Source organism: Dromiciops gliroides, chromosome 1 (genome assembly GCF_019393635.1).
Source record: "Dromiciops gliroides isolate mDroGli1 chromosome 1, mDroGli1.pri, whole genome shotgun sequence".
NCBI lineage: Eukaryota > Metazoa > Chordata > Mammalia > Microbiotheria > Microbiotheriidae > Dromiciops > Dromiciops gliroides.
The window spans coordinates 621,358,008-621,381,558 of NC_057861.1; the positions used below are offsets into that span (position 1 = coordinate 621,358,008).

At 41.9% G+C, this 23,551-nt stretch overlaps 1 protein-coding gene across 2 annotated transcripts in view; it reads left to right on the forward strand.

Annotated features, from left to right (window-relative positions):
- The first annotated feature begins 18,344 nt into the window (after positions 1-18,344).
- The window catches only part of ADCY9 (adenylate cyclase 9), a 206,077-nt gene continuing 200,870 nt past the window's right edge, over positions 18,345-23,551 (forward strand). For both annotated transcript variants that reach the window (XM_043979127.1, XM_043979128.1), the window contains exon 1: positions 18,345-20,848. In XM_043979127.1, coding sequence (XP_043835062.1) covers positions 19,144-20,848 — 1,705 coding nt within the window. In that variant the 5' untranslated portion in view covers positions 18,345-19,143. The remainder of the gene's footprint in view (positions 20,849-23,551) is intronic.

Consider the following 23,551-nt stretch of genomic DNA (forward strand, 5'->3'; position numbering starts at 1 on the left):
TATAGCTGGGCTAAAAATCAACTTCACAAGTATAAAATGGGGAGGAGCATGGCTAGACATCAGTTCATCTGACAAATTTTTAGGGGTCTTAGTGGACTGCAAGGTCAGTATGAGTCAGCAGAAATGTTGAAAACAAAATATGAATACAGTTTTGGGCTATATTTATAAAGGCATGATATCCAGAACCAGAGAGGTGACAATCCCTAGGCAGGACACATCCGGGTTCAAATCTAAGTGACATTTTAGGAAATTTATTGATAAACTAGAGAATGTTTAGAACATGGATTCTTCTTATTTCTTTTTTTCCTTTTTTTGGGGGGGCGGGAAATGAGAGTTAAATGACTTGTCCAAGGTCACACAGCTAGTAAATGTCAAATGTCTGAGGCTGGATTTGAACTAAGTCCTCCTGAATCTGAGGCCAGTGCTTTATAAAGTGTCACCTAGCTGCCCCCTAGAACATGAATTCTTAATCTTTTTTGTGTGATGGGCCTCTTTGGTGGTCTGATTATGCCTATGGGAGCCTTCTCAGAATAATGATTCTAAATGCAGCAAGTAAAATCACAGTATTGCAAAAGAAGCCAAGTATATTAAAATATAGTTATCAAAATATATTTTTAAATAACCTCTGGTTAAGAACACCTGGTCTAGAAGGTGGTAATCAGAATGGTGAAGATCCTCAAGTCATTCTAGGATCAGTTGAAGGACTATGAGTGTGTTTAGCTTGGAAAAGAGGAAACTTAGAAATGACATGAAAGTTGCCTTCAAATATTTGAAAGTATGTCATATGGGGCAGCTAGGTGGCACAGTGGATAGAGCACCAGCCCTGGAGTCAGGAGGACCTGAGTTCAAATGTGGTCTCAGACATTTGACACTTACTAGCTGTGTGACCTTGGGCAAGTCACTTGACCCCAGTTGCCTCACCAAAAAGAAAGAAAGAAAGAAAGTATGTCATATGGAAAAAGGATTGGACTTAATCTGCTTCCTTTAGGAGCAATGGGTAAAAGCTGCAGAGGCAAATGTGGGCCTAATATAAGGGGAAAAAAATCCTAACAATTACAGCTATCCCAAAGTGTAACGGGCTAATGAATGCATTGTTCCCTCCATAAAAGTCTTCAAAACAAAAGTTGTATGTCTACTTGTTGAGTATACAATAGAGAAGAGGCTTCTTTTTCATGTATAGGTCAGACTAGACAGCCCTTGCAACTCTGAAATTCTGTCATTCTGAGTCACGTGATCCTGAAGTTTCAAACATTAATGAATGGGAGGATAGTGAAATCAAAAGCCTCTGTTTGGAATTCAAAGCCCTTTATAACATAGCCCACCTCACTACCTTTCCTGTCTTCTTTCTCCTTGAATCCCCCACTCTAATACATATACTCTTCAGTCCAGTAGAAATCCTATCTCCTGGCTCCAGGTATTTACTCTGGCTATCTTTCATGCGTGGAATACTCTGCTTCCTCCTCTCTGCTTTCTGCATTCCCTGGCTTCCTTCAGGGTGCAGCTAAAATCCCATCTTCTACAGGAAGCCTTTCCTAATCCCTCTTAATTATAATTCCTTTCCTCTGTAGATCATTTCCTACTTATCCTGGCTATAGGTTGTTTGTGCATAGTTGTCTGCGTGGTATTTCTCCCATTGACTGTGAGCTTTCTTTGTATCCCCATCACTTAGTATAATGCCTGGAACATAGTAGGTGCTTATTAAATGTTACTGACTGACTCATGGACATCTCACTAGAGTCTCATGGCAAAACTGTGGCACAAATATATCTGTTTTACAGATGAGGGAACTGAGACAGAGAGGTGAAGTGCTTTGCAAACTAGTGTACTTCAGCTGGTATACACATAGGAATGATACCAGGTAGAGGGGGCAGCTAGGTGGCCCAGTGTATAGAGCACTGGCCCTGGAGTCAGGAGGACCTGAGTTCAAATCAGGCCTCAGACACTTGACACTAGCTGTGTGACCCTGGGCAAGTCACTTGACCCCGATTGCCTCAAACAACCAGGGCCATCTCCGGTTGTCTTGATGTATATCTTGCCATTGGACCCAGATGGCTCTGGAGAAGAGAGTGAGATTAGTGACTATGCACAACCCTGCCTCATTTAAATCCAATTCACTGCAAGTCATGACATCAACTCCTGATGTAATGGTCCTTTTCAAGAATGACACACAAACAACAACAAGGTAGAGAGTGGTGAGAGCTAGGTCCAAACAAGGAATATTTGAAGAAAGAACAGAATATAGGGTTCAAAGATATTCTGGCTAATTCCATTTCCAGTGCTCCTTGCCATAGTATTAGTAGCAGCCTGATTGTGGCCCACAGAAAGTTCATCTTAGGTAACCTGGGGACCAAACTCATTTGCATAAGGCTCCTCTCATTGGTGGAGAATGATTACTCTGTCCTTCAACATACACTTGGAGCGGGATACTCTGCCCTGCCTTTAGACCTTTCATGCCCTGGTAGCTAAGGCACCTAGATTTTCCTCGCTGAAGAATGACCCTGTCTCTAAATTCTGTAGGAAGAAACATAGACCCTTCAATTCTATTTGGCAGCTATATCCCGGAGGTTTACAAGGACCCCTGCACTGGTTGATCTTGGTATGAATACTTATCGCTAGTATTGAATACTGTTCTCCCTTAATAGTTCAGTGGACAGTGATCATGGTGGGGTTGGATCGAACAAGAGTAATAAATGTGCATTTGTATGGAGAGGAGTTAATTGTTTACTTGTTTAATTAGGAATCATAATGTACAAAAATGACTTCCCAGGATTTCTGGTGAAACATATTTCCTGTCTCTTGCCAGAGAGGTGCTGGATTAGAGGTACAGATGTGGCAAATTTGTTGATTTGTTTTGCTTGACTACACATATGCATTGTAAGAGAAGACTCTTATTTGGTAGGGGTTGGAGGGTTAACAGGTAGTGAGAGATGTGCTCTCTCAAAAAAGCATCAGTAAAGCTTTTTCACCCCCTCACAGAGGAAAAAAGAAAAAGGTGTGAAGAAGGGAATACAAATGAATAGAGCAATTTTGTTACTACCTCCTTCCCAAAAAGGGAGTTACAGTTTCTTAAAATTTTCTTTCATGGTATTCTTCAGCATATTAAAATGTTTGTTGATCATTGTTAACAATAACAATTGTTCACAATAACAATTTCTTTTTTTTTAAAAGGAGAAAGGTGGAGTTAATAAAATCAATCCTCAAATATTTATTAGCTATCTATTATGTCCAGGCATTATACTTGGCACTAGGGATACTTGACAAAAGGGACACAATCACTGTCCCCAAGAAGCTGGATAAGAGAACATTTTATGCCAGGGAAGAGAACATTTACATTATTTAAGGGTGTATACAAAATACATGCGAAATAAATACAAGGTAATTTTTTGAGGGGGATGGAGAGAAAGGCATTAGTATATAGAAGAATCATGAAAAATTAAATTTCTTTCCCATGGAGGTGTGGACCAGGGAGTTTGATGGCATCATCCCTAGTCATTTTCTTTTAGAGCGAGATGTAGTAGAAAAGATTAATGAACCAGGAGGTGAAAGGCCTGGATTTGAGTTCTACCACTAAGTCATATACAACCTCAGGCAATTTACCTCCCCATTTTGGTCTTCAGTTTCCTCATCTGTAAAATGGGTTTGGACTAGATGGACTTCTAAAGTCTCTTCCAGATCTAACAATCTATGATAGATTTTTTTTCTATGATAGAATTTTAAAAAAGTTTTGCTATATATTCAAGTTCTCCTGGGTTCTCTAGCCCTGGTCATTTTCTTCTTGAAAAAGAGGGCCAAGTTTTAGGGGGACCCAAGATGTAGAGAACTAATATTGGATAGGTAGAAAGAAAATTTCTAAAATTTTCTAAAATAGATACAATTTTTTGAGATTTAATTTTTGTTTTTGTTTTTTGCAGGGCTATGGGGGTTAAGTGACTTGCCCAGAGTCACACAGCTAGTAAGTGTTAAGTGTCTGAGGCCGGATCTGAACTCAGGTACTCCTGAATCCAGGGCCGGTGCTTTACCACTGCACCACCTAGCTGCCCCGAGATTTAATTTTTTGGTTTTTGGGTTTGTTTTTTTTTTTAGTGAGGCAATGGGGGTTAAGTGACTTGCCCAGGGTCACACAGCTAGTAAGTGTTTAGTGTCTGAGGCCAGATTTGAACTCAGGTACTCCTGAATCCAGGGCCAATGCTTTAACCACTGCGCCATCAAGCTGCCCCGAGATTTAATTTTTAAAAAAAGAAATTTAAAGAATTCTCACTTCAATTCTCTTCTTTCCAGACCCAATTTGGCCCTTTATGGTTAGGGCAGCAGCCTTTAATCTGGCCACAGGAGCAGGATGGGATTCTCATAGTCTTATGGGAACTCAGAGCCACTCCCTATACCCCTGTATAATATTTCCATCTAACAAGCAGAACAAAAGTTGAAAGGCTGTCCTGTAGAAGAGGGTTTAGTGGGCACAACTCTGGACCAAGAGTCAGGAAATCTTGAGTTCAAATCCTGAAAGTGCAAGTTACTTAACCTTCTTCACCTCAGTTTCCTTATCTGCAAAATTGTGGTAATAATAGCACTTGTCTCATGGGGCTGTTGTAAGGATCAAATGAGAGATATATGTAAAGTGCTTTGCAAACTCAAAAGGCTATATAAATGTTAGCTATTATTATTATAATACTTGTGCTTTTTTAACACAAGGGAGCAGAATTAGGATAAAGGGATGTTACATGTTATAAAGAGGCAGATTTTGACTCTCTGGAGGTACTTATTTCATCACTGAAGGTTCTTAAATAAAGGCTGTATGACCACCTGTTGGAAATGTAGAGGCATTCCTGCTTCAGGTGGAGGTTGGACTGGATGACTAGTTTATATTCCAGTAGAGTGTAAACTCTTTGTTGGTTAGTCAGTCAATAAGCATTTATTGGGCATCTACTATATGCCAGATATTATGTTAAGTGCTAGGGGTTTTAAGAAAGAAAAAACACAGCCCTTGCTCTCAAGGAGCTTACAGTCTAACAAAACATGCAAACGACTATGTAGAAACAAGATATACACAGGACAAATTAGAGATAATCAACAGAGGGAAGACACTAGCATTAAGGGACTGTTTTCCATTTCGTTTTTATATCCTTAGCACCTAGTGTGGTGCCTCATATATAGTAGGCATTTAAAGGCTTGTTGAAGAATAAATGAATGAATGAATGACCCTTGACGTTCCTACTAGCTCTCAGATTCTAGGATTATATGAACCAGTGGTTACAAACATTTTTTTGTTTCACTAAACCCTTTCAACAACAAAGAAAGTATTGTAAACCCCTAGGGTAATTTAATATACTAATCATAATGTTTTTCAAAAATGTATTAACTGCTTATAATAACTGTTCAATAATGACCTCAAGAGCTCCAAATTAAAACTTACATTAATTATAAAGCACAAACTTTTCTTCTACCTATAATTTTGAAAACTCTAAATATAAAACTGTAAAATTCTTAACTATAAAATAATTATGAATATTTTATTCAGGATAGTTTATAAGAATGAAGAGTAATTCAGCAATATCTTATTTGCTATTATCTGTAAGACTTCATATTAAATTTATTAATTTTATAAATGTTGTTGAATATAAATAAATTTTTAATGCAATAAGTTACAATTTAGAAGAAGCTTAACATAATATAATCATACATAAATTTAATTTTGATGTTGGACTTTTTTATTTGAACAAAGGTTTGTGATATTTGGTTCTATATCAAACAAACACAGTTTTAAATATGGTTCTGAATTGCATTTTTTATTTCTGTGTTTTGCTTTAAAATGGGAATAAAATGAAAATACACAAATATGTGGTAGAAAATGGTAGGAAAAATTTATATGTTCTTTTGCTGAGAGATGAAAATTCACTTTATATTTTTAGCTCCTTAACCAATTAACAAAAATAAATATCTAGTTATATAAAATACTTTAAAAAACTTTTTATCTGACCATCTTTTGAGCTCTAATTTCAAACTGTCATGGCAGTTTGGAAACAATTTTTTGACAGGTTGAGAAACTACAGGCTGCTGCTAGGTGGTGCAGTGGATAGAATGCTAGGCCTGGAGTCAGGAGGACTCATCTTCCTGAGTTCAAATCTCATCTCAGACACTTAGTAGCTGTGTGATCCTGGGCAAGTCACTTAACCCTATTTTTCTCAGTTTCTGTAAAATGAGCTGGAGAAGGTAATGGCAAACCACTCCAGTATCTCTGTCAAGAAAACCCCAAATGGGATCACAAAGAGTTGGACACAACTGAAAATGACTAAACAACAATAAGAAACTACAACAGCAGATTTCACTTGGTCAGAGGTTTGGGGTCACGAACAGTTGAACATGACTGAATAGCAGCAACTATGAACTAAAAAGTAATAGAGAAGAAGCATCGAATTATATGGGGAGTTTTCAGTATACATACCTTGGAGCCCAGCAGCATTTCCCTTTAAGAAACAGAAGAGAGCATGTCTAGCCCATACCATCCTTCTTGAAAAGTTGTTCTACTATAGTATACATAGAATGTAACAAACTGTCATTCAGCTGTTACTTTGCTACTGGGCTCATTTTGAATTTTTCTGTCTTTCCTGACTTTTATGCCTCATTCTGGTGTTTCATTCTTGGCTCAGCTTCTGATTTAAGTCTACCAAACTCTTTTTTCTTGACCTAGTCTTCACCACTGCTAATAGTGAGGCAATTCTCTCTGCTGCTTTGGCTTTAGGACCATTGCCATATACTCCAGCCATCTCATTGTTACCTCTACTGTAGGTTTGTACACCCAGATTCTCTCCACTTTGCCTCCCAACATGTCATCTAGGGAGGGCTTTGCCATATGATCAACATCAGCCTTGTCATTAGCCCTTGTGTAGCGGACATTGATCGAATGTGAAATTCAAGATGTGACATCTATAGTTATATCAACTCAGCTAGTTCCAATGCAGAAAACCAAGGTAGTGGTAAACTGTCCTTGTGTAGAGCTGTGTAAAGCTTGTGTAGTAGATGAAAGGGCATAGGTTTAGTTGCAAACATTAGGACTCAAAAACCTGACAGAATAGTCACTGTTCTGAGTGAGTCAAATTGGGAAATATAAACCTTGTATAAGTTTAAACCCATTTGGACATCTGATAGCCTTGGATTCTTGCCTGTCTGTAGATCATAATCAACTTTCCTATAATCTGCCCTTCTTCCACTATTGACCATCTGCCATTGGACACAGGTCCTGCTTCTGGTCCCTGCCTACTTGCTATGTGATTCTTCTTTCTTAAAGGACCCTCTGTTTGCTTCTGGTCTCCATGGAATCATTAGCACTCTGACAGCTCTGCCCAGACCAGGCCATCCCATGGAAGCCTACTTGCTATAGCTCCCAGCTGGTTCTGTCATTGGCCTTACCCTTGGCAATAGCATATGGCAAATATTCATGTTTTTCACGTGGAGTTTGCACAGGCTACATGACTTTTGAATATCTCCAATAAACAGAGCAAAGTTTGAACCCAACTAAGGTGAGATGGACTTAGTTTCATTAGTGAGGATCATCATAGGGTTTCTAGGAATGAGATGGCAGTAGCCATATCATTAAAGGAGATTAAATAATCTCCTTGTACTATGATTAGTGATTTAGAAGTAATAGAGATCTCAGAGATCATCTAGTGAAATACCCTCATTTTATAGGTGAGAGACATGAGAACCAGAGAGGTTAAGAAGTGGCAGGTAATACAAAAATCATTTATACTTGGCTTAGGTGTATGGCTTGGTACTTACATTTGGATATGGGTGTGTCAGATGTTCTGGGAATGTACTTCAAATGAAATAACAAACCATACTAATGAAGACCTGACTCAGGAGACTCTGGGAAGCTGTCCAGTTTCCACATCCTGCCCCTCTACTCAACTCCTCCCTGAAAACCATTTATGTTGGAAAGAGATAACATCTCCCAGACTAATTCAAAGCATTGGAGTACATTCCACTAAATGCCAACTCTTAATTATTGGTCTTCAATAATTTGAATCGGAGTTATGAATATCCTATTCACCAATGCATATCAGCTCTCTGCTCCGGAGAAGACAGAGTACTTGTTGAAAACCTATCCCATAGATTCTAGAACTCAACCCCAGCTAGTCATCTCTCAATGCTTGTTTTTTGTTGCTGTTGTTTTTTGCTTGAGACAATGAGGGTTAAGTGACTTGCCTAGGGTCACACAACTAGTAAGTGACAAGTGTCTGAGGCTGGATTTGAACTTAGGTCCTCCTGAATTCAGGGCCAATGCTTTATCCACTATGCCACCTAGCTGCCCCAAGGCTTGTTGTTGGTTATAGGAGGATAAAAAGAGAGTGTGGGTGCCCCAGAAAATCAGTGACAACAAAACCATTATGACTACTGGAAGAGCTTAAGCACATGTCCTATGGATGGTAAAGTGATCCTTGAAACCCAAAATCCTATTTAGAGTTGGAAGGGACCTTAGAAGTCATCATCACCCAACCTTCTGTCTGACGGAAGAAACCCTTTCATGACCTCCATATCAAGTAGTTACCCAGTTGCTCCACAGCTTAGGATGGGTGGCTTGGCTGCTGCTGAGGCAGCATTCATCAACCAGGATACATGAAAACATTTAGGAAGATGCCACTTGGCCGATACAAGTCAGGGATTAGAAAAGTTGCCTTAAACATTGCTTGCCTCACCCTAAAAGTGCTCACAAGATTATTAATCATCATGCACTTATTAAACCCTCACTACATTCTATGCACTGAGCTAAGCACTGGGGATTCAAAGAAAAAGCAAGAACAATTCCTGCCTTCAAGGAATTTATAAACTAATGGAGGAGACAGTGTATACAAAATAAGAAGAATAGCTAGTATTTTATGTAATGCTTTACAAAGTGCTCCCTTTTTATGATATTTTGTTTTTTTCAATTTTATGTAGACAAATTTTAACATTCATTAAAAATTTTTTGAGTCCCAACTTTTCTCCTTTCCTCCCCTCCCCCTTCCCTAAAATAGTCAGAATTTTGATATAGGTTATATATGTGCAATCATGTAAAACATATTTCCATCTTAGTTATGTTGCGAAATAGGAAACAGACCATAAGAAAAAAAAACATGAAAAAAATAAAGTAAGAATAGTATGTTTCGATCTGCATTCAGACTCCATCAATTTTTTCTCTGGATATGAATAACATTTTTCCTTATGAGTCCTTTGGAACTGTCTTGGATCATTATGTTGCTGAGAATAGCTAAGTCATTCATAGTTTATCATTGGTACAATATTGCTGCTACTGTGTACAATGTTCTCCTGGTTCCACTCACTTCACTTACAAAGTACTTCATGTATTTCATCCCATTTGATCCTCACTATAACCCTGGGACATAGGGGCTAGTATTATCTCTATTTTGTATTGGAAACTGAGACTTTTGAGAGAGGTTGTGAGGAGGGACCAGAAAAGGCCTCCAGCAGGAGGTGGTGCTTGATATAAATCTTCAAGGAAGCTGGAAATTCTACAAGTTGAATATTAGGAGAGTGAAAGTTCGTACTTATTTTAAATGACAGTTGGTATTTTATCATGGAACATCAAACACTACAAGATAAGAAGAGACCTTATTCAGAAAGAACAAGGCTGTTTGTAAGCAACATGAGGCCGATATATCAGCATGGAGAGAAATCAGACTTCATCTTTGCAAAAACATTGACTTTGCAATCTGCTGGTTGCTTGTCTCTCAAACTTTCCTAGCACAGTTGCCTAGCCCATAGCACTTAATAAGTGTTCTCTTTAGCTAGCTAGCTATCTTGGAGCTAGATGTCTGTCACCATACTTGTGGATAAGATAGAAACACTTGATTATTAGTATCCAAGGTCCCATGAATAATAATAATACTGTGATATCTATATAATCTTTAAAGGTTATGAATCACTTTCCTCACCAAAACCCTTTAAAGATGAGGGAATTGAGGTTCAGAGAGATTATTGGACTTGTCTATGGTCCCACAATTAGATGGCTGAGCTAGTATTCAGGGATGAGAGTTTTCCGATTCTAAAACCAATGGCTGTTTTCATGTATCCTGGTTGATGAATGCAAATGTAAAGATGGAAAGATTTCTTCAAGAATATGTTTAGGGGGCAGCTAGGTGGCGCAGTGGATAGAGCACTGGCCCTGGAGTCAGGAGGACCTGAGTTCAAATCCAGCCTCAGACACTTAACACTTACTAGCTGTATGACCCTGGGCAAGTCACTTAACCCCAATTGCCTCACTAAAAAAAAAAAAAAAAAAAAAAAAAAGAATATGTTTAGATTCACTATAGTAGTTATGCCAAAATTTAACAAGCCAAGTCAATGAAGCATTCCAGGATACTGGTTGGTTGTAACATCCAATAATGGTGAAAAATCACTTGGTCATATAGGGTCCATCAGAGTAATAGCCTGCTTCTGCTTGACAGGTTTGCCGAGGTCATAAGAATTTTGTCTGAGATATAACTAGGGTAGGGCAATGGAGCTTTGCTCTAGGGTAGTAAATTTGCCCCAGGTTGATTTAAAGGCTAGTTAGCTATACTTATACTCCTCTCAGGAAAAGGTAGGGGCAGAAGGGTGTTGGTGGGAGTGGAGCTGTGGCTGTATAGAATCAGTGATGATGTCAAGAACTGGAATGGGAGCAAGGCTTTGACTGGGCATCGAGCTCCAGTGCCTATATAGGTTCCTTGGACAAGGGGAAAGATAGGGTGGAAGCTGAGGCTCACAGGATCTGAGTTCCGACCCTTTCTAGGATTGGTGAAGAAGGCCCAGTCCTGATCCAGTTAGTCTCCTCAGTGCCAGCTACAGTGGCCCCACAGGGGCCTTCTTAAAACATGTGTTGCTTAGAGAGAACAGGTGGCACTGCATCTGAGCAACCCAGGGACTAGAGGTTTTCTAGAAAGCCAGGCTCCCCATCTCTATCTGCTGAGAGAAAGACAGACAGAGATAGAGAGAAAGACAGATAGACAGACAGAGACAGAGAGATTGAGAGTCAGAGAGACAGAGACAGACAGACAGAGAGAGCATGAAAGAAGGGAAAAGTAAGAAAAGGGAGATAGTACCTCATACCTTCCTGGAGAAACCTCTATTACTCATTCAAGGGATCTTTTCTTTTTCTTGAAATTTGACTTCTGTAGATTCTCAAACTTTCCTGTGGCCTCAGTCTGACCAAGCAGAAGTATGGTAGGTTTTTTTTTTTAGTTCAGAGAGAGGCACTTCAGGACCATGAGACCCTGTAAGGTACAGGGCAAAGCTGCTCTGGGGAGAGGGAAATGCTTCCCTAGGCCAAGAGGTCTTAGCTGGGGCTGCCAGTGAGAAGGATCGGCCTCGTGTTTGGGTGTGGGTGGAACACCAGCAGATCAAGGCATCGGAGGCAACCAGCTCCTTACCCTCTGCTGGAGAACCTTGCCTTGCTGGGAATGCCTTTGCTTCCCATTCAGGAAATCTTTCCTCTGGAAGCTTATCCTTCTCGATCTGCTCAAAATTTCCCCTGAGGTGGAGCCCAGGTTGGTTGGTAGTGGGAAGTGGGCATGAGACAGGACAGAGCAGGAAGGATGGGAGCCCTGCTCAGCTGCTTTTCTTGGGTTTTGAGACAAAAGGCTAGAACTCATGAAGGCTGTGCCTCCTCCACCCCTCAGGGAAGCCTAATTTCAATAACCTGATTGAAAAGGCTCTGCAGGGGCAGCTAGGTGGCGCAGTGGATAAAGCACCAGCCCTGACTTCGGGAGGACCTGAGTTCAAATCCAACCTCAGACACTTGACACCAGCTGTGTGACCCTGGGCAAGTCACTTAACCCTTAATTGCCCCCCCCTCCAAAAAAAAAAGAAAAGAAAAGAAAAGAAAAGGCTCTGCAGGGGCAGCTAGGTGGCACAGTGGATAAAGCACCAGCCCTGACTTCAGGAGGACCTGAGTTCAAATGCCACCTCAGACACTTACTAGCTGTGTGACCCCAGGCAAGTCACTTAACCCCTGTTTGCTTAAAAAGCCCCTCCTGGATCTCTGCCTCCTGCCTGAGGCCCTTGTGTAGCTCAATGAAACTATGAGTTATTGCTGTGCAGGCTTACCTAAAATGGACAGGTCATCGTAGTGAGCTCTGACCAAAAGAAACCCCATGATCCACTGGAGAAGAAAATAGCAAACTCTAGTATCTTCCCCTCCCCCCCCCCCCCCCCGGGGCAAAGAGGGTTAAGTGACTTGCCCAAGGCCACACAGCTATCAAGTGTCAAGTATCTGAGGCTGGATTTGAACTCAGGCCTCTTGAATCCAGGACCGGTGCTTTATCCACTGTGACACCTAGCTGCCCCCAAAGTCTAGTATCTCTGCCAAGAAAACCCAATGGAGAAAATAGCCATGGCGTCACAAAGAGTCAAACACTGCTGAACAACAACAAAGCTGAACCTAAGTTTCCATGAGTTGAATAAGTCTTTGTAACCTTCCTACCTGGCTACTTTCCTGGACTTCATCATTGTCTCTAGAAACTCATCTTCTTGCAAGATAAATCAACCCTGAAACTCACACCTCCTCTTTATACCTGCCCCTTGGGTCCCTTTCTCCCTCTGATTGGAGAAGGTTCCTCTTTTTAAGGAGGGGGCCCAGGGCAGACACCTCATCATTTCCCACCTGTCTGCAAGATCTTCATCATTTCCACATACAGGGTACCCTCCCTCTCTCTGTTTTCAGTTTTTTGTTTTGTTGGCTCCTAATAAGTGTTTATTGACTGACTGACTGACCTTGGGCAAGCCATTCTCTAGAACTTTAGTTTCTTCCTCTGTAAAATAAAGGAGTTGAACTAAATGATCCCTAAGGCCCTTTTCAGCCCTAATATTGTACTTTGAAGGTTTGGGAGGTATTGTTTTCAAGCCTTCTTTCAGCTCTGTTCCCCAAAGCATCTCATCTGCTGTAGGGGTTACTCTATCCTACCACTTTAGTAATCAGGCTTCTTAGATGGCAAGAGTGAGGAGATAACTTCCCTTAGCAACTAGTTAACAAGAACAATTTGTTAAACTAGAAAACTGCCAAATGGCTCACTTCTGGATGATGGGGATTGCAGCCTCCCTAGAAGAAATATCTTAGTATCCCAAGTCTCTGTCCCTTTTGACAGGGTGGTCTCTATCTGATCCTTCTGACTGGTGGTGTCTATCCCTACCTCCTCTTATCATTTACCTTTGGCGATATTTTTGGTGCTTGTACCAGGTGCAAAGTTTTAATTTTAGTTCTGTGTTTGCTTTTTGTCACCCCAATTGGGGTTTTCTTGGCAAAGATACTGAAGTAGTTTTCCATTCCCTTCTCCAGCTCATTTTACAGATGAGGAAACTGAGGCCATTAGGGTTAAGTGACTTGCTCAGGGTCACACAGCTAGTAAGTGTCTGAGGCCAGATCTGTACTCAGGAAGATGAGTCTTCCTGACTGCAGGCCTAGCACTCTATCCATTGAATCCACCACTTAGTTGTATCTCATTAATTATGACATTGTTCAGGGGCAGCTAGGTGGTACAGTGGATAGAGCACTAGCCCTGGACTCAGGAGGACCTGAGTTCAAATTCGGCCTCAGACACTTAACACTTACTAGCTGTGTGACCCTGGGTAAATCACTTAACCCCAATTGCCAAGCCCCCCCCCCAAAAAAAACCCCATGAAACAATTATGACATTGTTCAACAGTGAAAACTGAGGATTGTTCTCATTATGATGACATTATAAGTGATTTTAAATGCTGCATGGAACAGTGTCTGAAGCATTTCTGATTTGCAGTATCAAAATCAAATGCCCTACAAGTTGTACTCAGGTCAGGCAAATGCTTTAATATCAAAATCCTAAAGAATGAAAACACCTGCCAAGAATATTTTGACAAGTCTTATCATCTGTGTAACCTTGCACAAGTTACATTCCCTTTTCTGGGCCTCAGTTTCTTCTTCCATAAAATGAATGGATTGTACTACATAGTCATTAAGGTTCCTTCCAGTTCCAGCATTCTCTGATTTTTTATCAATTACCTTCTTGCTCTGACCATTCATCTGGTATATATGTGTCTTGGGTTACAAAAAAAAGGCATGTGTCAAGATTAGTTCAGATCCTTTTCTCTACACTTAGAAAAAGAACTCAAAGTTCATGCCTTGTGAAGGGAAGGTCAGTCTAGACTGTTTTACATATAAAGGAAAGCCCATCATCAAAATAATCCAGGAGTCCCATTTGTAAGTATCTACCTGAATGTTGAGTAGGTGACTCCTCCAAGCTGCTATCAACAGCATGGATACTATATTCACTGACACCACTGGGAACTGGTTGGATGAGAATGGCTCAGAGATCAAGAAGCTACTTGTACTAAAGCAAGAAGAGCATTGTCAACATCTCTATAGCATGGACCAGACGGACTCCCATAGAAGTGCTAGGACAGGCAGGTCAAGTTAAGATGCATGTGTGGGATGCCAAGAATGGAACATCAGATCCAGAGCTATGCAAATTGCCACTTAACTAAAAAGTCCTTCATAAAGATTGTGTATAACTCTCTTCATTGTTTACATAACATTGCAAAGGAGTGAAAATTGGTTGTACCCTTTTCAGACAGGGAAAGAACCATACAGAGGTGGTGGAAACCTGGGTTGGACTCCCTAGATGGACTCTTGGACTTCTATACAGTGCCCAAGATGGGAAACATGCATCTCTGGTAGTTTTCTGAAGCAGAGGGGACCTGTACCATTTGAAACTCTGGCTAGGGACCAGCTATCATGGAAACATAGAAGTCATCATAACCTAGTATTCAAACTATTCAAACTCTGGTACTTTCAGCCAAGGGAGACACAGTTGGACTAGGGAGTATACGTACACACACAATCATGTGTATGTATGCATACATATATACATATATACACATACTAGTATATATACAAAATATTTTATATATATATACAATAGTGTATGTATATATGCATTGCAAGATTTCCTTTTGCGTAGGTTCTACAAAGTCAATGTAGTTCATTAATTTATTTGTGTTAAAAATATGTATAGCTGATAGTGTATTGAACCAAATGGAAATTGTAGGGAGGAAACAGTCAACTGGTATAAAACAGGTAGTGTTTTGTCAACTGTTTTTAAGAAAACCAGGAAATTGAGAGATTAATCTAGAGAAATTCATTCATTCCTTACTTCAACTAGAATTTATTGAGCCTTATTGTGTGCTAAATAGAGGAAGTCAGTGCCTCAGTAGATGGAGCACTAACTAGGCCTGGAGTCAGGAAGACCTGAGTTCAAATCCAGACTCAGACACTTCTTAGCTGTATGATCCTAGGCAAGTTACTTAACCTCTGCCTGACAAAAGTATCCACTGGATCCACTGGAGAAGGAAATGGTGACCTACTCCATTATCTTTGCCAAGAAAACTCCATGGGCAGTTGCTCCACAGGGTCCAGAGGAGTCAGACACGACTGAACAACAACAATGTGCTAAGCAGTCAGTGGGGATGAGAGGAGGATACAAAAAGCCCAACATAGAACCTAAAAATTTCAGAACTAGAAGGGACCTAAGAGAACCCTTTACTTTTTAGATGAAATGAAGTAACTTGCTGAAGATCATGCATTGATCTTCAGTGACCTTTGAGGCAGAGTCAAAGCTAGATTCCCCTCATCTCCTGACTACCGCTACTGTATTCTTTCCACTATATCAGGCTGCCTCCTTAATCCTAATTCCCTGGTCTTCAAGACCTTAGAGTCTATTTGATGAGACAAGACATACACACATGAAATAGGTAGATAGGTAAATAAGTCTTCAAAGGAGAGGTCCGTACACTTACATGCTGTAGGAATTCAGAGAAGGATCAGATTGGAATGGGCTAGATTTGCAAAGTCTTACAAAGGAAGTGGGACTTAAGCTGGACCCTGAAGAAGGCAAGGGAAAGGCATTTTGAAGAGATTGGGGGTGAAGCATGAGTAAAGACCTGAAGGTGAGCATCAAGCTTGGTAACTTTTTGGTAAACTCTTGGCGATGAGAAAACACCCTGCTGGAGCTAGAACCCCAGCCTATATTAGGGAAAAGGAGAAGACTGGAGAGGTAGGGTGGGGCCATATGAAGGGTATTCCATAGGGCAGACACTGCTCTTCTGGGAAAAGGTTAGGGAAAGCCCCAAACTGAGAATCAGGAGACCTTTAGTTAAATTTAGTCCTGCCATTTACTATGTGACATGAGCAGGTCACTTTCTGAACCTACATTTTCTCATCTGTAGGAATGATGCTGTTGGATTAGATCATCTTCACGATTTCATTCATCTTTGACATCTCAGATTTAGGCGTTTCCAGTCTTGTAGAATGTGGTGGCTGGCTGTGGTTATAGGACTTTGGTTCTTTGGGGGTGGGAACACCAAACTTCCTTTTTAGAAAAAAATAAATATTTTGTTGATGTTTTAAAAAACAAACCATCCTTGGCATTTCTCAATTCCTCCTCCCCTTCTTTCCCCATCTCCCTTGTTACAAAGAAGTATAAACATTAAGCTTCTTAAGGACAGAACCTGGGAAAGACTTGCTCAGTTCTTGGAACACTGCCAAGAAATTCAGAGGACAACATGATACCTGGAAACGCTGTAAGCTCTTAATATACTTGGTGCCTTGACTGACTTGGTGTTGTTACATGGGTGTGCCCGTCTTTAAGCTAAACCTCTTGTGAAAACTTAAACACATGCAAAAGATAAATTTGGAAGTGGCCAAAGTCTTCACTCTATAAAAGGATTCGCTAGGAGTTTCTTTGAAATTGCAAGCTTCTCTAGTACACTTAAAAATCAGATCAGATTTATAGGGGACTTTGTCAGGGGCACATTGATTTTGACATTAGGCTCCGTGGTAGTTAAAAGATGGGATGAGATTTCAATTTCCCCTTGCTTCTGCAGAGTCACAGTTGGCTCAGCCCCAGGAGCAAAGGGACCCTGTGAACTGGGAGACCAAAGTCTGTCCTGCAGTCTCTTCCACAGGTCTATTGTTTTGGGGGTGCAAGGCTCAGTGGGATCTTTTCCTGGAGTATTACGTGTGTGGGGGGGGACCCACCATCCCAACGCATCCCCCTCCTGGACAGCCCGGAGGCTTGAGGTAAGCGAGCCCGCGCCCTCCCGCGGGCAGGGGATAGCGCGCGCCCGCGCAAGCGAGGACTCCAGCCTGCCGCGCTCCCTAATAACGACGCCCCGGCTTCTTCCTCTCCCTCTCCGCCTCCGACCTCAATCCTTCTGGGCACCTAGTCACGCGCCCGGCCCGCGAGCTCGCTTCGTGCTCGTAGGCGAGGATCCCAGGAGGCGTCCTCCGAGCGGGGCCGCGTGCGCGCCCGCTGGAGAGAGTGATTGAGAGCGGGAGAGCGCGCGCCGGCCGCGCCTGCGGGGGAGAGCGAGCGGCCAGACCCGCGGCCTGGGAAGTGGCGTGACCGTGCTGCGCGTGCGCGCTGCGGAGGGGCGAGGGGCGGCGCGCGGGCGCGAGTCTGTCAGTGACAGCGGGAGGGGGGGGAGAAGATGGTGGCGGCGGCCGCTCCTCCAACATGAAGCGGCAGCAGCGGCGGCAGCAGCGGCAACAGCAACCTCAGCAGCAGAAGCAGCAGAAGCAGCAGAGGCGGCCGCGACTGCAGCGGCATCTCCAGCTCCGGCTCCCGCTCCCAGCGGCAGCCCCCAGGGAGTGAAGGGCTCGGGGGCCAGACAGCTAGTTGCCGAAGGCTCCCTCCGTTGGGGCCGCGGGGAAGACGCCCTAAGGGAGCCCGGGGCTCTGCGGCAGCGGCTGCGCCCCCTGAGACCGCCCTCCCCGGGGCTGAGGGGGAGGCAGCGCCCCCCCTCACGGGCGGCCCCGAGAACCCCCGCCAGGCCGGGCTTTTCCCCGTCCCCCCCGCCGGGCGCGCTGGTCCTTCGCGTCGTCCGAGGCAGCGCCTGGAGGCGGGCGGCAAAGCCGGGGCTCTGCCGCGCCACCGCGGAAGCCGTGGGAGGAGAGACCGCTCCGAAGAGGCGAACCTCCCGTTCCCGCATCCTCGGACTCGGTCGCAGTCGGGCGTGGGTTTCCCCCTGCCACTTTCGTACCTCTCCCCCCCCCCCCCGCCCCCAGATCCTTAGCGCCCGGAGCCGGGACGCGGAGGTCAGGAAAGCGCGGGGCGCCGCAGCCACCGGGAACCAGGCCCCGCTAGACGGGAAAAAGACTGGGGGGCAGCAGCCTGCCCCGACGTGGGAGGGGGAGCCCCGGCGAGGGCAGGAGCCAGCAACCGGCATCGGTCCGGGAGGGGGAGGACGTGCTTCTCCCTGCGGGGCCCCAGCCACCCCCGCCCAGGGTTGGGGAGCCAGGTCCCTGCTGCAAACTCTTGGGTCTGCCTGATTGCGGGAGAGGGACAACCACTCTCCCTTTGCCAACCCCTCTAGCACTTCGCCCAACGCGACTCTGCAGGGACCGAGCAAAGAGTAGGCGGTGAAACGAAGCTCCTCAGCTGCAAGAAATAAGGAGGGAGCCGAGCAACCTTTTGGGATTGGACTCGTTCTTCTTCAAGTCATCGTTAGGAGCGGAGGATGGTCCTACCGCGATGGGAAGCAGCGTTGTCATTGTCACAACGGTGCCTTTAATGTAGAGGGAAGAAAGATCAGGGCTTCTGTGTTTTGTTTTGTTTTGTTTTAAATTTAATTTAATTTTTGCTGCATTACTCTCCCCCTCTCCCCCCGAGAATGAAGTACTCCAAGGAGAGAGTGTTGTTTTCGGAAAGGAGATTGTTATGCTGAGAGTGATCAAGATTTGGACTTCCCCAAAGATTTGCAGTTTGTTGGAGGAGGACAGTGTGGGAGGAGGGAAAGCAACACAGTGCAACCTACTACCAGAAGGGTCAAAGTCAGTAGAGAGGAATCTGGAAAATAACAAGTCGGTAATACGCATTCCCTCATGAATACGTGGGTCTTTTTAGGTCTTTAAATTTTCACTTTCTTGCCTGAACCTGAACAATTGAAGCACTGATTAGACATTAGCCAGCAAATGCTGTGAGCATATGGTGAGAACTCACCGAGACATTGAAAGCCCCCAGGGGTGAAGAACTTGAAAAGTTAACAGATCTTTTGGCTTTCACCCTCCTATATGTATATATAGATACATTGCTATAATCAAGATTATTTTAATAACTACCAGTGACCTTTAAGAGATTTGTCAACATGGCTTCCCCTCCACACCAGCAGCTGCTGCATCACCACAGCACGGAGGTAAGCTGTGACTCCAGTGGAGACAGCAACAGTGTCCGGGTAAAAATCAACCCCAAGCAGCATTTGGGCTGCTCCTCCAACCCTCACCCCAAACACTGCAAGTATAGCATCTCCTCCAGTTGTAGCAGCTCAGGTGAATCAGGAGGGCTTCCTAGGAGAACTGGAGGTGGAAGCAGAGGCCTCCGCAGGAAAAAGAAATTGCCACAGCTTTTTGAGAGAGCTTCTAGTAGATGGTGGAACCCCAAATTTGACTCAACCAACCTAGAGGAGGCTTGTATGGAAAGGTGCTTTCCACAGACCCAGCGCAGGTTCCGCTATGCTCTCTTCTACATTGGCGTGGCCTGCCTTCTTTGGGGCATCTATTTTGGCATCCACATGCGATCTAAATTGATTGTCTTTGTGGTACCAACTCTGTGCTTCCTTTTGGTGTGTGTGTGTTTTTTTCTATTTACCTTCACAAAGCATTATGCTCGGCATTATGTGTGGACCTCACTGATTCTCATTCTCCTGGTTTTTACTCTGACTCTAGCTTCACAGTTTCAGGTTTTGACACCTCTCTCAGGAAGTGATGACAGCTCCAATCATACTCTCCTTGCTATATCCACAGATACTTGCTTATCTCAAGTAGGCAGTTTTTCAATGTGCATTGAAGTGCTCTTGTTACTCTATGCTGTTATGCACTTACCTCTGTATTTAAGCTTGTTTTTGGGAGTAGCCTATTCTATTCTTTTTGAGCTCTTTGGGTATCATTTCCGAGATGAATGCTGCTTCCCATCATCTGGAATGAGACCGATGCACTGGGAGCTGCTAAGCAAGGCTTTGCTCCACATATGTATTCATGCTATTGGGATTCATTTATTTATCATGTCTGAAGTTAGATCAAGGAGCACATTCCTTAAAGTGGGACAATCAATTATGCATGGGAAAGACTTGGAGGTAGAAAAAGCCCTGAAAGAGCGAATGATTCACTCTGTGATGCCAAGAATCATAGCTGATGACTTAATGAAGCAGGGGGATGATGAAAGTGAAAACTCAGTCAAACGACACTCCACCTCAAGCCCCAAGAATAGGAAGAAAAAGTCTTCCATACAGAAAACTCCCATAATATTTCGTCCTTTTAAGATGCAACAAATTGAACAAGTGAGCATTTTGTTTGCAGATATTGTTGGTTTCACTAAAATGAGTGCCAATAAGTCTGCACATGCCCTGGTGGGTCTCCTGAATGATTTGTTTGGTCGTTTTGACCGTTTATGTGAAGATACAAAGTGTGAGAAAATAAGTACTCTGGGTGACTGCTATTATTGTGTAGCAGGGTGTCCAGAACCCAGAGCAGATCATGCTTATTGCTGCATCGAAATGGGTTTGGGCATGATTAAAGCCATCGAACAGTTCTGCCAGGAGAAGAAAGAAATGGTGAACATGAGAGTTGGGGTTCACACTGGGACAGTTTTATGTGGCATTCTGGGCATGAGGAGGTTTAAATTTGATGTGTGGTCAAATGATGTGAACTTAGCCAATCTTATGGAGCAGCTGGGTGTGGCTGGCAAGGTTCATATTTCTGAGGCTACAGCAAAATATTTAGATGATCGTTATGAAATGGAGGATGGGAAAGTTATTGAACGAGTTGGCCAGAGCGTTGTTGCTGACCAGTTGAAAGGTATGTGTATTTCTGTCTTTCCATTCTTTGTGGCTAATCAATTGTTCATGCATGACTTTAATTATCAGGACCTCAAAATCCATTTCATTTTTGCTCTTGTGATTTTAGGTATCAGTAACTGTGTAGGTGAGGTTTTCAGAAAGAATGATTTAAAGTATACAGTAGTTTTTATTTTTCCATGATTTTTAAAACTCATGTGGTACCAGGTAGGTTGGAAGATATTATTCAACAGAATTAAGAACTTTTAAAAGTTAACATTTCACTGCAAGTTTTAAAACATTTTGTTCCCCAAAGGCAGGATTGCTTGCCAGTCATGCCAGAAAGATTGTCTTTTAGTTTCTTAAAAAATTTTGGAAGTCATAAGGCTTTAGGCCTCAGTTTCCTCACCTGCAAAATGGGAGTAATATCACATGGTTTATCTCCTATAGGGTTGTAGTAAGGATCAAATGATATGTGAAAACACTTTGAAAAGTATAATAAAATTCAGGCTATTATTATTGTACTTATTTGTATTAACTGTACAGATGTGTAGATTCTAGCTTTTTTAGAAAAGCATTTTGAGACTTATAGTCCACCAAAATCACCAATCTTCTTAGTTGTAGTCAGTCTTAAGTAAGTCTATTTTTCTTGATTTGCTTTTATTTAACATCATTTTTCAGTATAGGGCATAGATTTGAACAAGTTAGGGAATGAATATCATAAAAGTGGTACGAAGAATAAACAATTTACCTGTCACATTGCTAAACTTGTTCTTTTTATATAACCCTTCTGCTTTTTACTAAAGTGTTAATTGGGAGGAGAATTCTATTTAGGAAATAGAAAAGTAAATTGTTTTAAAAATTAGTTATAAAGCCTTAAATGCATAAACTAATTGTGTTTTGTTGTGTTGACATTGTATAATGTGAATGTATTAAGGAAAGGAATGAATATATACCTTATTCATTCAGTAAAAGTTTATTAAATGTCTATTGTGAGAAAATGTACTAGGTCACGGGAATATGAAGCCAAAAAAGACACAGTCCCTGCCTTATGGGAGCTTACATTATATTGATTTCAAGTCAGAGATTGTAGGTAAGCAGGTATTAATGAGATTTGTCACTTTCAGAATACAGACTTGTCATTTGGTATTTTCTATTATTCTTTATGTAAGCTGTTGGGCTTTAACTTTACTCATTTTTAAGATGAGGCAGTTGCTCTTCAGTGATCTCTAAGGTCTCTTTCAGCTCTGACTTCCATGATTGTCATGGGACACATGCAAATCCATTGACACTTCAATAATTCTACTATCTGCCAAAAGTATATTTGCTTGATCCTTGATATTTCCCTGTCTCCAAGTTTACTGTGGTAATTTTAAAAGTTAAGGTATTGTAGATAAATAATTTTAAGAAACTTGAACTCAGTGAAAATGTGCTCAACTAAGGCAATATTGAGGATTTAATTGGTAAGATTTGAAACTGCACTTTCTAGCTTACTGAAATTTTTTTTTTTGGCTACACTTAGAACCTTTTTGCTTGATGGTTTGATGTCCTGCTCTTCACTATGCAGGGCACAGGCAGAGTGGGGTTGTGGAGCATTACCCCTGCTTCTCATTTTTCTGTGTGGCATTTTATGATTTTTACTCACTTATTGTCTGACAGGTTCCAGGGAATGGAAAAAGGGTGCAGCATATTAAGTAAAGTATGTCAGGTCAGGGTAAATTGTCCTTAATACAGTTTACAGTTGTACCATTTACAAAAATAAAAGTGATCATAGTGTATTTAGAAACTGGAGCTGTTGAAATAGTTGTATGTTGAAATGTTAATTTCACTTTTTACAATGGGGTACTTAGAGCAGACAAAAACATTGCAGATCATGTATGTTTAGGTTGTTTTTTTTTACTCTATATATTGTAAATTTGGAAGGTTAAGTATTTCTTTTGTTTTAAAATTTATTGATAGATTTTATCCTGATATAAGAAGCTATCCAGCAAATACTCCAAGAAATCTGCTAGAAAGTACATTACCTGAAAACAATTAAGCAAGTCTGAATAGTAAAGTAATTGTGATAGTGCATGCCACTTTCCACTTTTGTAGTTTATAGGTTATTAATGGGGACAAAGGAAAAGTTTTTTTAAAAAAATAATTTACCACTAATATTGTCCATTATCTTTCACCTTAGTTTTGTTGCAGTTAAGTATATTTTTAAACTGATATTTTTTTCATTTATCTATTTTCCAGCAAACTGAAATAAATATACTTTTCTTTATCTTCAACTTATGCTTTTGTGGGCCTCTCACAAATTCCTTTGAACCCCAGCACGATTTATTCTATGAATTTTTTTTGATAGGATACAACAAATTTCCTTTTTCCTTTTAACATGAGAATTGAAGTATGAAGTTGTAGTAAATTCTTTGACAGCACATTTTGAACATTTTAAAACAGAGATTCATAAACTTAAAATTTTAAAGTAGGTGGCTCAGTGGCCAGAGTGCTGAGCTTGGAGTCAGGAAGACCTGAGTTCAAAGCTGCTCTCAGACATTTACTGGCTGGGTGATCCTCGGCAAGTTACTTAACTTCTGTTTATCTTAATCCACTGGAAAAGGAAATGGCAAACCACTCCAGTATGTTTGCCAAGAAAACCCTATGGACAGAATGGTCTACAGGGTCAAGACAAGTCAGACACAACCAAATAACTGAACAGCGATACATAAAAATGCCCAGAGCC